Source organism: Triturus cristatus, chromosome 2_2, assembly GCF_964204655.1.
Source record: "Triturus cristatus chromosome 2_2, aTriCri1.1, whole genome shotgun sequence".
Lineage (NCBI taxonomy): Eukaryota > Metazoa > Chordata > Amphibia > Caudata > Salamandridae > Triturus > Triturus cristatus.
This window is the reverse complement of record NC_140582.1, coordinates 606,742,272-606,757,763: the sequence shown is the minus strand read 5'-3', so window position 1 is coordinate 606,757,763 and position 15,492 is coordinate 606,742,272. Positions and strand designations below refer to the sequence as shown.

The following is a 15,492-nucleotide window of genomic DNA, read 5'->3' as shown; positions in this document are numbered from 1 at the left end:
CCTGCTTAAAGCCCTTCACTGGCTCCCTGTATCGGAGCGCTGCAAGTTCAAACTAGGCTGTTTGACCCACAAATCTCTGGCCGGCATCGGCCCTTCCTTCATCTCCTCTCTTCTGCATCCTTACGTCCCCTCCAGGCACCTCCGATCCTCTCAGCATGCGCTCCTCCAGACGCCTAGGTTTAGCCGCAAAAAACACGGAGGTCTCAGATTTTCTTTCCTGGCTCCCTCATTCTGGAACTCAATCCCGTTGGAACTCAGACTCTCTCCCTCCTACCCTCACTTTAGGTCTCTCCTCAAAACTCACCTCTTCCGCAGCATCTACACATAAGCACTCATCACCTTCCCTTTATGCCATCTTCCCCAAATAAGTGAACAACGCCAAGAAACCGTCCGGTGTAAGCTGCGCTTTACAATAATTTTTACATTACATTACATTACATATACGGCACCAAAATCGCAGTAGCTACCGTCTGGCCCCTGCGGTGTGTCACCGCCATCATTCATATCGATGTATGGCACCCAAATCGCAGTAGCTACCGCCTGGCCCCTGCGGTGTGTCACCGCCATGTACCATGCCCTTATAGCCAATGGGAACCGCAATCGCGGAAGCCTAATGCAATTTTGAAAGTCGCGGTAGGCGTGCTCCGCCACCGCGGGGCCGGTCATTGGATGCAATTGAAAGATGCACCACTGCGGTAGCGCACGCCTGGCCCCTGCAGTGTGTCACCGCCATGGACCATTCCCTTACAGCCAATGGGAACCACAATCGTGGTAGCCTAATGCAATTCTGAAAATCGCGGTAGGCGTGCTCCGCCATCGCGGCGCCGGTCATTGGATGCATTTGAAAAAGGCTGACCTGGAACATCAATTGCAGCAGCTTAGAACCCCTGAAACTACCCCAGGGGGCTATATATGTGTGGGGAAGAGCTTCACATTTCCACAGCTCACAGAGCCTGCTGCCTACCACCCCTCAACACCAACTGCTGCTGCTGCTGTCTCCAGGGACTGCTGCCTGCCACCCCGCACCACCAGCTGCTGCTGCTGCTGTCTCCAGGGACTGCTACCTGACACCCCTCAAAACCAACTGCTGCTGCTGTCTCCAGGGACTGCTGCCTGCCATCCCTCAACACCAACTGCTGCTGTTGCTGTCTCCTGGCCACAGTGATGGTGAGGACTGAGAGGATCCGGGCCAGTCTCTTCACCACCGAGGAGCTGGAGGTCCTGGTGGACGAGGATATATGGTGCACCAAATGTCGTGGTTAGTCTTCCAGAGTGGGAGTGAGAGTGCAGGGGGGCACACATGAAGTTGATCTGCTGCAGTATGTGCCTGAGAGTGTGGGGTTGTGTCATGCACTGCCTAGCATGCTGTCTCCGGGAAAAAGGGGTGTGTAGCCTATTTCACACGTTTCCATGCCTGCCCATCAAGATTGAAGGGACATGTATTGTCTTGTCAGCCATACAGTGATGCAGCAAGTTGGTAATGCAGGAGTCAGGACAGGGAATGCTTGTGTGAATGACTGTGTGGGTGCCTGATGTCCTTCACAGGCCCATCTGTGGCCTTAGCTAGGGTTGTCGTCCAGAGGGTAGTGATTGAATTGTGTCTGACTCAAAATGTGCCTCATCTCCAGTTCAGCACTATGCTCTGGACCTCAATACCCGAGGGTGACACTCTGGGTGGTCATTCACCTAGGCATACTATTGTGCGCAGACCCTTCCATTTCTACCAGCATGTGTACAGACTCGCATGTGTAGGCACTGTTTGTGCTCTCATATTGTCCCTTCATGTAACATTTCTGATGCCCCACGTTGGACCTCAGTGTGACCCCACCTGGCCTACACAGTCACGCCCAATCTGACAAGGACAAATAAACTGAATGTACAGAGTGTTACATGTGTGTTTTTTTCGGGACTCTCCATCAATGAGCCATCTCAGCCCTGTAGATTGCACAAGACAGGCCTTGTGAGAAGGGTGGGGGTTTGCAAGATCATGTCCCTCAATGTGACCTTCATGACACAGTGAGCCATTCACAGGGCAAGGACATTGAGGGCCGCACAGTGTTGGACACAGTGAGTCTTCTCGTGAACATATATTGAGATATGTATGTCTTGGCCACCCAAAAAATGGACAGTAGATGTGGTCAGCCTACACATAGTTTTCTGTGCTGGCATCCTGCATGTGTATGAGGTGGGCAGGTACTGTGTCAACCCTCATACTTGCATGCATTTGTGTATGATTCTCCCATGCTGATGTACCATGTGAGATGCATTATTGTCTCTGCTAGACATATCGGTGAAGTTGGGATGAGTCAGTATCATGCTCCTGTACTGGGAGACAGAGGTACATTACACTGTTTCACTGGTTTTTTCACCCTCTTGTCTCCCATGCCTGTAGCTCAAAGTCCACCAGTGTAAGGCCGTGTGGAGGGCCATTGCATGCAAGGTGCGGGTTCTGGGCGTCTCCAACTGACGGTGCACACACTGTCACAAGAGGTGGGATGACATCTGCCGGCTGAGCAAGAACGTGGCAGAGATGACACTGGGGCTGCTCCCTCGGGCTGGCAGGTTGGCGCGCATGACACCACTAATGGCCCGCATCTTAGCTGTGACACAGCCCGAGCTGGATGCACGTTTGAAGGAGCATCAGCAGCAAACTGGGGGTGAGTATTCTGGGAAGGGTGGTTGTGAGTGGCTGCATGTGTTCACAGCCTAGGCCAGTGCTGGCCTACGTGATGTTGGTAGTATGATGCAGTGGCTTGTAAGTGGCCTCTGTGTTGGGTGCAGCTGTAATGCATTTTCCCTACCTGTACCTTCTCATGTCATTGGAGTAATGGGCCTTGAAATTGCATTCTGAGTCGTGGGATTCTGGCATCGTCTGCATTGGGGTAGTCAGGGACATTCCATTGATGGGAACGGCAGTGTGCATCATCTGAGTGTGCGTTCCTCAATGTGTGCATTGTCTGACATCAGAATTGCGAGGACTAGATGTCTGACACCAATGTGCAACTAGAGTTGTGCCCCAAAGAACGACCTGGTGGGTGGCATGAGCTCATGGCCATTGTGGACTATTATGTTGAAGTCGGTATCTGTGTTGTCCCCTTCTGCTCCCTCCAGATGTGACAGTGGCAACATGTTTGGAGGTAAATCGTTGCCCCCCTCAGGGCCCTAGGTGTGCTCAGAGTCATTTGTGTGTCTGGTTAAATGGAGCCACCATCAGGCTGTTTGGCTGTGTGGTCATCAGATGGCTCACTTATGCCACGTTTGAATGATGACACGCACAATTCAAGTTTTGAGTTGAGGTTGCACATTATTACTGCACAGGGTGGTGTGCAACATGGGGATATCATCATCTTGTTTAGTGCATTGCTTGCATATGATGTTTGTGTTGATGCCACTGAACTTACCCTACGTATCTATCTCTTGCAGCATCTCCCGTGGACATGGAATGACAGGGGACAGACACCAGTGGTAAGGCATCATGCACTCAGCAGATGTGACCAGCGCCTCGGAGGGGGACAGGAGTCTGCTTGAGGTGTCACAGCCAGAGACGCAAACCTGCATCTATGTCGGCGGGCACAGGGAACTGGTATTCTGCCTCCTCTTCCACCACACAGCATACAGTGCCCGCCCTCCCAGCTACTTCCACTGTTGCTGCCCATGTTCGCACCAGAAAGAAGGGAAGAGTGTCCTTCACCCCAGGCACTGCTGCCCTGCCCCTGTACCCCCTGCTGCCATCAGTGATGAGTCTGTGGACCTTTTGCGCCAGCTGTGTGTGGGCCAGACAACTCTCCTCAATGCCTTCCTAGACCACGACAAAAAGTTGGCACAGGTGGTTGCTTTCATGGAGGGCATTTATTCAGACATGGGTGGGCTACATCGGACTGTCTAGTCTTTGTCCTCCGCAGTGATGGCAGCCATTCAACTGGCACAATCTCAGAGTCCAGCTCCAGTCCCTTTGTCCACCCCCCTGCCAGTGGCTACATCTGACGATAGTGACCACACACCACAGACCTCAAGGGCAAGATACAGCACACGCAGCACACAACAGCAGCAGCCTAAGTGGTCCAGGGTGCAGACACCATCCCCACAGAAAGCTAAAGCCACCCCAGAGCGCAGAGGCCAAAGCCCTTCAGGCGACACCCATGGCCAGAAAGCCAAAAAGCAGGCCTCAGGCTCACATGCCTCAGAGGCATCCCCAGCCAAGGACTCACCTGTCCCAAAAGCGTCTCGCAAAGACAAGCAGATAGTTTCCGTGCCTGCTGAGAATCAGCTGCCTGCTAAGAGTACACATAAAAAGAGCACCAAGGCAGATTCACCCACAACATCAACTACCATCCAGAGCCCTGTGAAGCAGGGAAAGGAGGTCACTGTAGGGGGTACACCTGGTAAACAGGGGATGGAGGGGCAGAGGCAAAGACAGGCCAAGTGCACCGCTGGATCCAGCATGTCCCCAGAGGTAGGGCCACCGTCTGCACCTGATGCAACTTTGGTGGTGAGTGTGCCTGTTGTGTCCGTACCACTTGCCATTAATCCCAGACAGGGAAGCCATTTTGACTCCCCAAGATGTGGAAAGGCACCCCTCCACAACCTCCATCCCACACTGTGTCTCACGGCAGCAGGACTCCACCTCCACGTGCCACCACACCACCTGGTCCAAGCAGCCCTCTGGCTTCCAAAGCCAGTGATACCTCTACCTCAGCTGGGCCTCTCTCTCCCCGGTCCAGTCCTCCAACTGTCCCCGACACTCAGCCACCTCCCAGTCCGACTGACAGACAAATCAGAGTGTTAGTCCCCCTCACACACCTGTCTCTCCCACAGAGGTGCCTGGACTGCCCATTGTTACCCCCCTGACTGTGTTGCTGACCATGGCAGGGTACAGTATCACTCATTCCCAGTGCAGGATCTCGTGCACTTACTCTGCACCTTGGACTGGCCACTGGCCTTGATGTTCACTTCTGTTTACCCCTTCCCTGTGCAGGATGTCATGGACATACTCTGCACCTTGGACTGGGAACTGGCCTTGCTGTTTGCCCCTTCCCTGTGCAGCTTCTCATGTACCTACTCTGCACCTTGGACTGGCCACTGGCCTCGATGTTCACTGCTGTTTACCCCTTCCCTATGCAGGATCTCATGGACATACTCTGCACCATGGACTGGCCACTGGCCTTGCTGTTTGCCCCTTCCCTGTGTAGCTTCTCATGTACCTACTCTGCACCTTGGACTGGCCACTGGCCTCGATGTTCACTGCTGTTTACCCCTTCCCTATGCAGGATCTCATGGACATACTCTGCACCATGGACTGGCCACTGGCCTTGCTGTTTGTCCCTTCCCTGTGCAGCTTCTCATGTACCTACTCTGCACCTTGGACTGGCCACTGGCCTTGATGTTCACTGCTGTTTACCCCTTCAATGTGCAGGATCTCATAGACATACTCTGCACTTTGTCCTGGCCACTGGCCTTGCTCTTGTCTACTATTGGTGCCTATCTGTGTGATATGTGAATAAAAACAGTTACTCCTGTTTTCTGCATTGTCAGTGTCCTTGCTAAATAAAGCGTTTTCTGTTTGGGTATGGGTTACTGTGACACATGCTCTATATACCAGTTCAACATTGCCAATGGCCTATTTCATTTTTTAAGGGTTTTAGAGAGGTGACAGGCACTTCAGTTCTTCTCGACTCTGAGGCTTGGGGGTTACATTGATGTTGGTTTGTGATGAACTACTGTTATCATAATCACTCTTTGGTCAGATTAGCTATATTGTACACATGTCATGTTTGTATGCAGTGCCAGCACAAAGTGGGATTCTATCCACAGTTTTGCAGGCTGGCTGGCCAGGGTCATCATGTCTGTGTGAGCTTTCTTGATGTATGCACAGCAGTGTTGGTGTATGCTCATCTAGTGATGGCCAGGCGTCCTAGTCACATGGGTTAAAATCAATGTGTGCACTTGGGTGGTCATGAAGTGTGCAGTGTGAAGGGGTGACTTTGTCAGTAGTGTTGTTGTGTGTGTACCCCTGCAATGTCAACTGCACACGTGTCACCCAGGAGTTGAGTGCCTGTTGTTTGGATTGGTCAGCCCTGTGCTTGTGACTGTGTTCACATGTGAGAGTTGTAGGTTGTGCACTGTGTTGGTGTGTCCTTGCACTTCTGGGGGACACCTACCTGTTCTTGGTGGCAATTGTGAGTATGCAGAGTGTGTGAATGGCAAGTCAGTGTTGTGGTTTTTTGATTAGCTATGTGTCTTGATACAGTTTGTACTCAGTGGGCAGCCCTGCTCAGCCACACTGACATTGCGGGTGTGTTTTCTCATGCATTGCTGGCACTTGGGGCTTTTTTTAGCTCCATTATGGCAATTGTGGTGTGGATTCATACCATTCCCTATCTGTGCTTCTGATGCCTACCCATTATGAGTCTGCACTCCATCTATTTTTGTATGGGGCACTCCTCACCTGTCCACTACTGGCGTACACACCACTTCAGTCTCGTGTCAGCTGTCCCCTTGGGTTGCCAGTGTGTGTGCCTCCTCATCAGTTCATTAGTTACACTATGCTTTGTGGTGCTGATCTGTGCACAGGACCAATGTGCCACTCAGGACAGTTGACCAATTGGTTATATGTGATTTTCTTGTATTGTTTTGCCGCCATGGTTGCTCATAGGCAGTTCTACTGTTTGTGCTGCACAGTCCTCTGATCTTGTTGTCACCTAGGAGTCCCAGACTTGTGCATCTGTGGGTGTAGGGTTAGCTGTATGTGTTTTTGCTGTGATACTGCTTCACTTCCTGAGTGTGATGTTGTCTTTGTGCTGTGCTGATTAGTGTTGTGTGGGTTCATGTTGTGCCACTCATATCTGTGTGGGACTGGTATGTTTGGAGTGCACACACTGCTTGTCGTGCATGCAGTGCTGAGAGTGTATGTTGCCTTGTCCTTGCCTGGTGTGCATCCCCTGATGTCCTGCTGTGTTTGCAATGTGATGTATTGGCATGTGCATCTGTTGTGTGTTTTATGTGGATGTGTGCAGTGTTTGGGCTGTGTTGTCTCTTGCAGCTGACAGATGCTCTGTGTGTGATGTTCTATCTGCATGTCAGTGTGTGTGTTTTGTTAGTGTGTTGTGATTCATTCAGATGTGTGTTTCTAGTGTAGTGTGCAATATATGTGTGTCTGCCACGTGCACTTAGGGCTATTCTTGTTCCTGGGCTTGTTTTGGGTGCATCCTAGGGGTTTTCTCCTCTCTTGTGTAAGCTGTCATTTGTCAGGATGGGGCATGTGCTTGGATGTGGTACACTATGACACCATGTTGACTTGATGGTTGGTGTGGTATGTCTGTCTGTGTTTCATTGTAGGCCCTTTGGTCCCAGTTTGTGTCCATGATTGTTTTGAGATGATGCACTTCTTGTCTGGGTTGGGGTATGTTGTCTGTGCATTGTTGCTGAGTGATGATGTTGTGTTCTCCTGTTCTGTCTGTGCTCCCATTGCCATTAATCAGTTTTTCTACGCAGGTCAAGTCTGGCCTTGTTGTACTCCTGTGTATGTTGTTATTGAGTTTGGTGTTTGGCTGTTGTTTTGGTGCCAGCATGGGTTCAGGAATCACTGAATGTGTGTGTGTGTGATGTTTGTGGATGCCCCCCAGGGGGTGTGATTGTTTCTCAGTGTATTGACTGGACATTATTGGCACCCTTCTGTGTGTTTGACACTGGTGTTGTGTGCTGCAGGTGTGAGTTGGGGGGGGGTATGTGTGAAGGATCCTACATGTGTTTGACAGTCATGGAGTGTAACAATAGGCCCTGTGTGTTGTGCTGCTGACACACACATGTCAAGTAGTTGGATGCAGATGTGTGGCTGTTCACTGTCTGACTTCAGAGACTTCCTTTCATTCCTGAGCCTATACATGGTTTGCCTTGCTGTCTCCCTGAGTTGTTGCACAAGGGTGACTGTGGTTTTATTTTGCTCACTGTACCAGCCATGTGTGATTTGATGGGCTAAGGGTGTTGCTATATGTTCCTCATCTTGCATGTGATGTACACATGCTTAGTGTTTGTCTCCTTGGCCTTCCATTTGTGTGCACCTCACTTTAGCTTTCCTATTTGTTGTCCTCCATTTCTGCTGACATCTGGTCTAAGTATGTGGCTGTGTGTCAGTGTGGGGTGTGTCTGTGTGACTTGACAGGCTGTGTGTCCAGTTGAGTGATTGTTCCTGTCATGTATGTGTGCTCATTTTGTGCTTGGACTCAGTTTTGTTGCCATGAGTGTAGTGTAGGTGTGGTGTGAGGGTTGCCCTGGCCCTGTGTTTCTGTGCTGTGTGTTCCTCTGCAGCCCCACCTGCAGAGGCTGTCTCCCTAGTTGTTTGGTGTGTGGTGCAGGGTGTGGGTTCACTTGGGTGGTTGCTGTACATGGGGTAGCACAAGAGAGGCACATGGAATGTCCCTTCATGTGGGGGGGGGGCTAGTGTGTGGAGGGTGGAGGTGTGGCCCTATGAACTTTGTGCACTGCCCATGCCTGGCGCTGGCCCTGCCTTCTGCGCATTTTTTCCTGTGTCTTCACCGCTGCGGTGACGTGCCCAGGACATTGCATCAATATCGCGGATGGTGGGTGACCTGGATGCGGAGATGTGATTTTGTGACAGGTAAGTCATGTGTGGGTACACTTGTGGATGTGTTCCTGTCCCCACCAGAGTGTCTGGTGTGGACAGAAACCCTATATCAGCCCTGGAGTTATGTGTTGTGGTTGTGTGCGGAGTTGTGTGTTTGCATACATGCGGCGTAGTCAGTGATGTTGCATGAGTTGCTGGTAGTGTATCAGGTACAGCACCAGGAAGATGTGTAGAGCTGGATCCATTGCGGTCGGGACCGGGTGGAAGAGACCGGGACTCTGGTTTCGCGCTCCGTTGTCGTGCTTCCGCTGTCTCTGGTTGGGCGGTTTCTCCGCCGCGGTGCGACTGGCTGTTTGGGGCATCCTGATTTGTACAGCGGACGGGACGTCATTCCACACGGCGGTGAGTCTCCATTGGCTCCACCGCCGCGGTGGCGGGCGCACTTTGATGGCGGTTCGCGTCGCACCGCGGCAGTCGGGAAATGGTCTATGTTTGGCCATACTAATATGGCGTGCGTGAGAACCTCTGCTGGCGTGCGGAAAAAAGCATTTTCCGCCAGCACCGCGGTGGTGCCTCCCCCCGCCATTATAATGGGCCCCTAAATGTCTATTTTGTTTCTTTCTTTTCTAAGTGTTCCGGTCCCTACATGGTACTACTTAGTTCCTACAGTTGTTAAGTAGTAAGCTTCTTTTATACCAATTTCTCTAGCTGGGCTTCAGAGGGATTCACTTTTAAATTCAATCACTAGAACATATGAACTTAAAGAGAGTTTCTCTATTTAGCCACATACTTGGCCCTCCTACAAAAGGAAATAAAACTAGTCAATCATGGCACACTGGGTAACTGTAAGTTTCCAGAGGGCAGCAAAGACCAAATACAAAAGCAGTGTCTGGCCCTAGAGTGAACAAAAGTGAACATATCACAGTCACATACCTCCTGCAGTCAAAGTACAGATTACTTGGTGTGCACCCTGAATATCAAAAGCAGACTATCGATGTCACAGGGTATTGAGGACAAAATATCGAAACTGAAATACTGATACACAGGTAAGTATAGATTTTCTGTACCTAGCTCCACCTATAAGTACCTTGGTGTTATATATATGTTCAAGGTATGTAGAAATGAAGTTGGGAAGAGTAAATCTGTACTTCCCTACATGCACTTACCATTTGATATTTGTCCGTCAATGTTCTTGTTGGTTGCTATTCTGGGGCTTAATATTCAGTAGTACAACTGATTAATTAAATCTGACTTCTCTTTATCATCTCTGAAATATCTTCCATATCATGACAACTACTTCGTACTTTTTCCAAATATTTGGTTACTATCACACACCCAATTACTCTGGCCTGTCAGAAAAAAACACCGGGCAGCATGAATGGAGCGTAGATGCATTCTAAAGGGAAAGGCTTTAGATGAAGTCCCCACAGCTCCATTAGACCTTGGCAGGAGAGTGACATTTGATCAATGACTTTGTTTCCGACTGTGGGAGTTTCTTTCAATAAAAGTAACAAAGAAAAGATTGCTGATTAGGTGAAAGCAAACATCGTGCCCACTTCGTATCAATCTGTCTCTCCAGTGTATCTTCCACGTCAGCACTGCAGGCATAGAGGCAGAGAGATCCCTGTTAGGCATGTAGGGAATCTCTACATTTTTGGATGGTCCTTCAAAAGTCAGGTGAAAGCCAGAATCTCTAGTGACCGGACAAAAGGACAGGCCACATGTCACACATTAAATGGACTCCATAAACGACTCAAATCCTGGGAGCTTGTTGCCTTTTTCTGCATTTCCCTGACAAGGCAGCATAGCAGATGGGAACAGGTGTTCCAGTAGAAAATGTCTACACTATTTGAGGGGTACACCAGAAACATGTACTCATGGAGTTTTAGGAGAATATCCTTAAAGAAAAAAAAACATAATCTTGTCAATCCAAATAACAGACTAACATGTCCACCGCTCAAATTAATTTCATATTTTCCTATACTAATTTACAACTAATCCTTTTTGGGTACCGGAGTAGCGAGCTACTCGCCAGAAAAGCGCTTCGACGCCTCGTCAGGGGTAATAGGCGCTATATAAATGTAATTACAATTATAATCTATGAGGCGCTAAGGGACCTGTGTTAAATGCTACCCGACTAAACTTGTAACTTATGTCATTTCAATGGTCTTGGAACATTGGCTGAAACACAATTGAAAGCAAGGCCTTTCTTAAATTCCACCAGAAGAGAAACATAAAAATATATCCCTTTAGACAATGGAGACCGAGTGAAAACATATATGAAGTCTTTATTAAGCCGTCCTGCAAGTTTTCTACTCAGAAAAAAAATATTTCCTAGCGAGCTATTTCTGACTGCCGATCTGACACTATGGGTCGCAGGAGAAAAGCCAGGGGTCGCAAGAAGCATGCCATGGGCCACAGCGGATACCCCTGGCGACCCCTAAATGACGTCCATGGAAACAGACAAACGCTTCTGGAACGTCCATTTCCTGCCCACTGGAAAGCCTGCATAAAAAAGAGGACGTTGGATTGGCAGGGAATGGGGCCAGCAAAGCTGAGCAACAGGTAGTAAGAGCACTTCCTAACTAAACTAATCTAAGCAAAACGTTAAACTAGGCTATATAAACTAAACTTTGTGTGGATGGAGAGAAGCGTAATTAGTTTCACGACCTATGCAGTGTAAGAGTGACTGCTTGACTTACTGTCTGTGAAACTTTGGGGCATATTATCAAGCACTGCGTTAAAATTATCGCCGCCTTAGCGGCAGAAAACTGGCGCTAAAGCGGCGATAATGGGCTTGATAATATGCCGCAGAGAATTCCCATAGAAGTCCATGTTGACACCAGAACATGGGCTTCTATGGGAATTCTCCAGGGCATATTATCAATCCCATTATCGCCGCTTTAGCGGCAGTTTTCTGCCGCTAAAGCGGCGATAATTTTAACGCCGTTTTTTGATAATATGCCCCTTAATATGCTGTACTGGCATGGAAACTTTAACGTAACTATCCACTGATATTTACGACTTCTGAAAAAATTCTCAAATTCTAAGGGGCAGATTTACAAGCCCCTTGCGCCACTCTTCCGTCACTTTCCCCATGTTAAAAATGATGCAAAAGTGGCGCAAGGGCCTTGTAAATCTGCCCCTAGATGTTTTGCGTTTTCTGTCGCAAAGCAATTGACTGAATACAATTTACGTTTTTATAGCAGTTAGGTCGATGTGCATAGAGTTGAAAAATAACTGGTCAATTTTAGTTAGACATTGCTTTAAAGATGAATCTGCCTTGTAATGTATGTAATTTGGGCCCAGAGTTTAATTGCATCGATAAGTTTGTTTTGTTAAAGTTTTTTTTCATACTTAAGAACATGTGCTATGTTTTGATAAAGTGTGTGCGGTACTAGACTAAGATTTAGTATAGGGACCCGTTTGAGTTATTTTGAAAGACGTTACCAGGTAAAACCACAGGCGCAACCAGAACAAGCAGTGAACCAACGAGTTTGGCAACACTTCCAAAACAGACTCTATGCAGTCCATTAAACTAAAAGAAAGACTAGTTCCACAAGTTTTCCTGCATTCTTCAACATGAACATTGACCTATGGCACTTCTTAAAAAAATATAACAATCCAAACTGTAACAAAAAGTGCATAAGACAAGCAATTGGGAAAAATAAATCACAATAAAATGATAGCTTTTTAAATTATTATAGCTTCTAGATAAACAGTATTAGTAACACGCAATCTCCTTCGTTTGCTCATTAATAAAAAAAACTGAAGTTTCTCCTAAACGACCGTTGTTTGCTCCCGCCCCGTGCTGTAGTTACCTGCGCTGTCTGCCTCGGGCTCGCTGTAGATGGACGCCAGGGTAAATATGGAGAAGACGACGAAAGCTAAGAGGATGAACGCCACTTCCAAATTTGTGAATGGAAGCGCCATGTACCGGAGCCGGCTGCACCTGAAACACAGAATCCAACGAGAGTTCACGTGAAGAAAACGGGCATGTTTTCAAGAAGCCACACTGACATCCGGGATACGAACCACCAGTTAAACAGGTTGAACTGCTTCATGAGTAGAAGCCAAGCGGCTGTGCGTGTTTAGAAATAAAGAGAGAAATTACTGAAAACCTTTAAGCCTTGAGTAACGTACCTGAAGTCCAGGACACAGCGCAACTCTAACCCCTTCCTCCTGTGGCCGGTACCATTGCAGGGTCTGGAGGACACAATGCAGTCAACACCCAGCCACAGGTAAACATAGGAGAGAGACTTTCAACAGAATGCGTGAATTACCAGGTACTGGGTAATCTTTACTAGCAAACACAATGGGCTCACGTGCCAGCGCCATGGATAAATCAAGCAAGGTAATTAATTGGTTTACAGGGACGTTGCAAGCCTATGCATTAAGGGCTAGACTTCAACAAGCATTGGCATAGCCAACAGGTCTCGCTTTTGGGACCTTCTAAGTATTTAGTTATGCAGTACAAGATCCTTGGTGCAACCACATCAACTGCTGCGTGGCTAAACACGTATAAGGTCCCAAAGGCGAGACCTATTGGCTATGCCAATGCTTGGTGTGGTGTGTGGGTGGTTGGGTGTGGTTTTGGTTGTGTGGGTGGTTGTGTGTGTGGTTGTGTGTGTGTGGTTGTGTGTGGTTGTGTGTGTGATTGTGGTAGTGTGTGTGGTTGTGCGTGTGTGCTTATGTGTGTGTGTGTGGTTGTATGTGTGCGGTTGTGTGTGGTTGTGAGGTTGTGGTTGTGTGTGTGTGTGGGTGTGTGTGTGGTTGTGGTTGTGTGGGTGTGGTTGGGTGTGGTGGCTGGGTGTGGTGGTTGGGTGTGGTTTTGTGTGTGGTTGTGTGTGTGTGTGTGGTTGTGGATGTGCGTGTGGATGTGGTTGTGTGTGTGGTTGTGGGTGTGGTTATGTGTGTGGTGTGTGGTTGTATGTGTGGTTGTGGTTTGCCATCGCCTTGACCCCGACTTTCACCTTCTCAGGTGTGCTTTTATAGCAGCCTCCTTGTCCCTGTGGCCAATTTGCCCAGGCTCTTCCTGGTGCGATTGCTAGTTTAGCAATTAATAAGCCTAACTTTATTGTACTTGGCAATTTTAATGTTCATCTCGAAGATTCTAAATGTTACTGATCCTCTGAGTTATTACAAGACCTCACCTCCCTTCAACTACTTCAAAAAGTGTCAGGCACAACACATGAAAAAAGGCATTTGATAGACCCTATTTTCCACAAATACCGCACCTGAAAGTTCTGGATCCGCTACCTGTGCTGTGGTCAGAAAATATATGATTCCCATGATTCTGTGTACTCCTTTTCATAACCCTCCCTCCATGCCAGTCACTCGGAGGGATCGTAGCTGGGCAAAACTTAACAGCAAGAAATGGAAATCTGCTCTTCGTGACCCCTTACCGGATCTGGGTTAGTACCCTATATCAGCTAATGAAAAGGTCACCCAGTTGTTACCTGGGAGCTCCTAGATTTGTACTAAGAGACTTCAAGTAGTTCAAAACTAGGCTGCCCGCTTCTTGCTCAATATCCCAAGACATCAATCCACTCAGCAGGCCCTGGACACTCTGCATTAGTATCCTGTAGACCAGAGGGTGAAGTTTAAGGCACTAGGTTTAACATATAGGGCATTTCAAGCAAAAGGTCCACCTTTATTACAACTGTTAATTTCACCTCATACCCCGGGTAGGACCCTAAGGTGAACTGCGGCTCAACTCCCCCTCTCTATGGGCTTTACAGATCGGCCACTGGTACTGTTATCCTCCTTCATCATTGACCACTCTCAGGGGGTGTTGCTAAATCAATACCATTCAGATGTTTTTTCCTTGCCTTGTGAAGTACTGCAGGGCTCATCTTTGAGCCCCACGCTATTTAACCTTTATGGTTCTCCACTTTCCACCATCATTCGCTCTTGTGGGCTGTATGCAATATCATACGGTGACAACACCCAGATTATTGTTTCGATCCCTAAGAACGCAGCAGCTACCGCAGAAAATTTCTTTCAGTATATGTCCGCGGTCGCAGACTGGGTGGAAAGGAATATTTTTAAACTTAATGGTGATAAAACTGAGGTGTTGCTTTTTGGGATGCAAACCTCGATTTGGAAAGGATATTGGTGGCTGGACTTCTTAGGCACCCTCCCTGCTCCAGCCAAGAAGGCCAAAATCTTGGGGTGATCCTAGATAGTGAACTCTCCTTGAATGGACAGGCCAATCAAACATCTGCAACTTGCTTCTGGCTTATAAGAAGCTAAAGAAAATCTTCCCCTTCATCCCTCTGTCAGCGCAGAAGTAGGTCACCCTGGGATTGGTCATCTCCAGAATTGATTATTGTAACTCTATCTGGATTCTAATATCAGCTTGCAGGTAAAACTCCAGGTAGCACAGACCGCTCTTGCTAGAGCGATCCTTGACATTCCTAGGCACCAATGAGCTGCACTGGCTCCCCATCAGAAAGCACATTATGTTTAAGGCTATCTGTATTGTACACAAGGCTCTACATCAAGCGAGTCCAGCTGGGATTAGGGGTATGTTCCATCAGTTCTCTCCAGGTAGAAATCTTCATTCTGTCCATCATAACTTGGTTATCTTGCCTAGAGTTCAGAGGAAGAGATGGTGGGGCAGAGCCTTTTCAGTCGCTGCTGCCATACTCTAGAACTCGCTTTCTCAGTCTCTGACTGTGATTATTGGGCATCTGCCTTTCAGAAAGGCACTGAAGACCTGGTTGTATCCTATCTAGGCCAGGGCGCCTCCAGGGCAGTGCGATCGGTGCCATCGCACCGGGCGCTGACTTGGGATGGGGCTGCCCTGTTTGCAAGTATATTTTCATTTTAAAAGCACCTGCTGCACCTGCTGCCGGCAATCCTTTCTTCCGGCAATTTTCAGCCATCAATAAAAACGTCAAGATCAC

The 15,492-nt window shown here is 48.4% G+C and overlaps 1 protein-coding gene across 1 annotated transcript in view; it reads right to left on the bottom strand.

The window, feature by feature from the left end:
- SMIM31 (small integral membrane protein 31) overlaps nucleotides 1–12,533 on the bottom strand; it is a 54,093-nt gene extending 41,560 nt beyond the window's left edge. Inside the window, exon 1 of the mRNA XM_085641782.1 lies at nucleotides 12,403–12,533. Within this exon, the coding sequence (XP_085497908.1) occupies nucleotides 12,403–12,514 (112 nt within the window). The 5' untranslated portion in view covers nucleotides 12,515–12,533. The remainder of the gene's footprint in view (nucleotides 1–12,402) is intronic.
- Nucleotides 12,534–15,492: the final 2,959 nt, after the last annotated feature.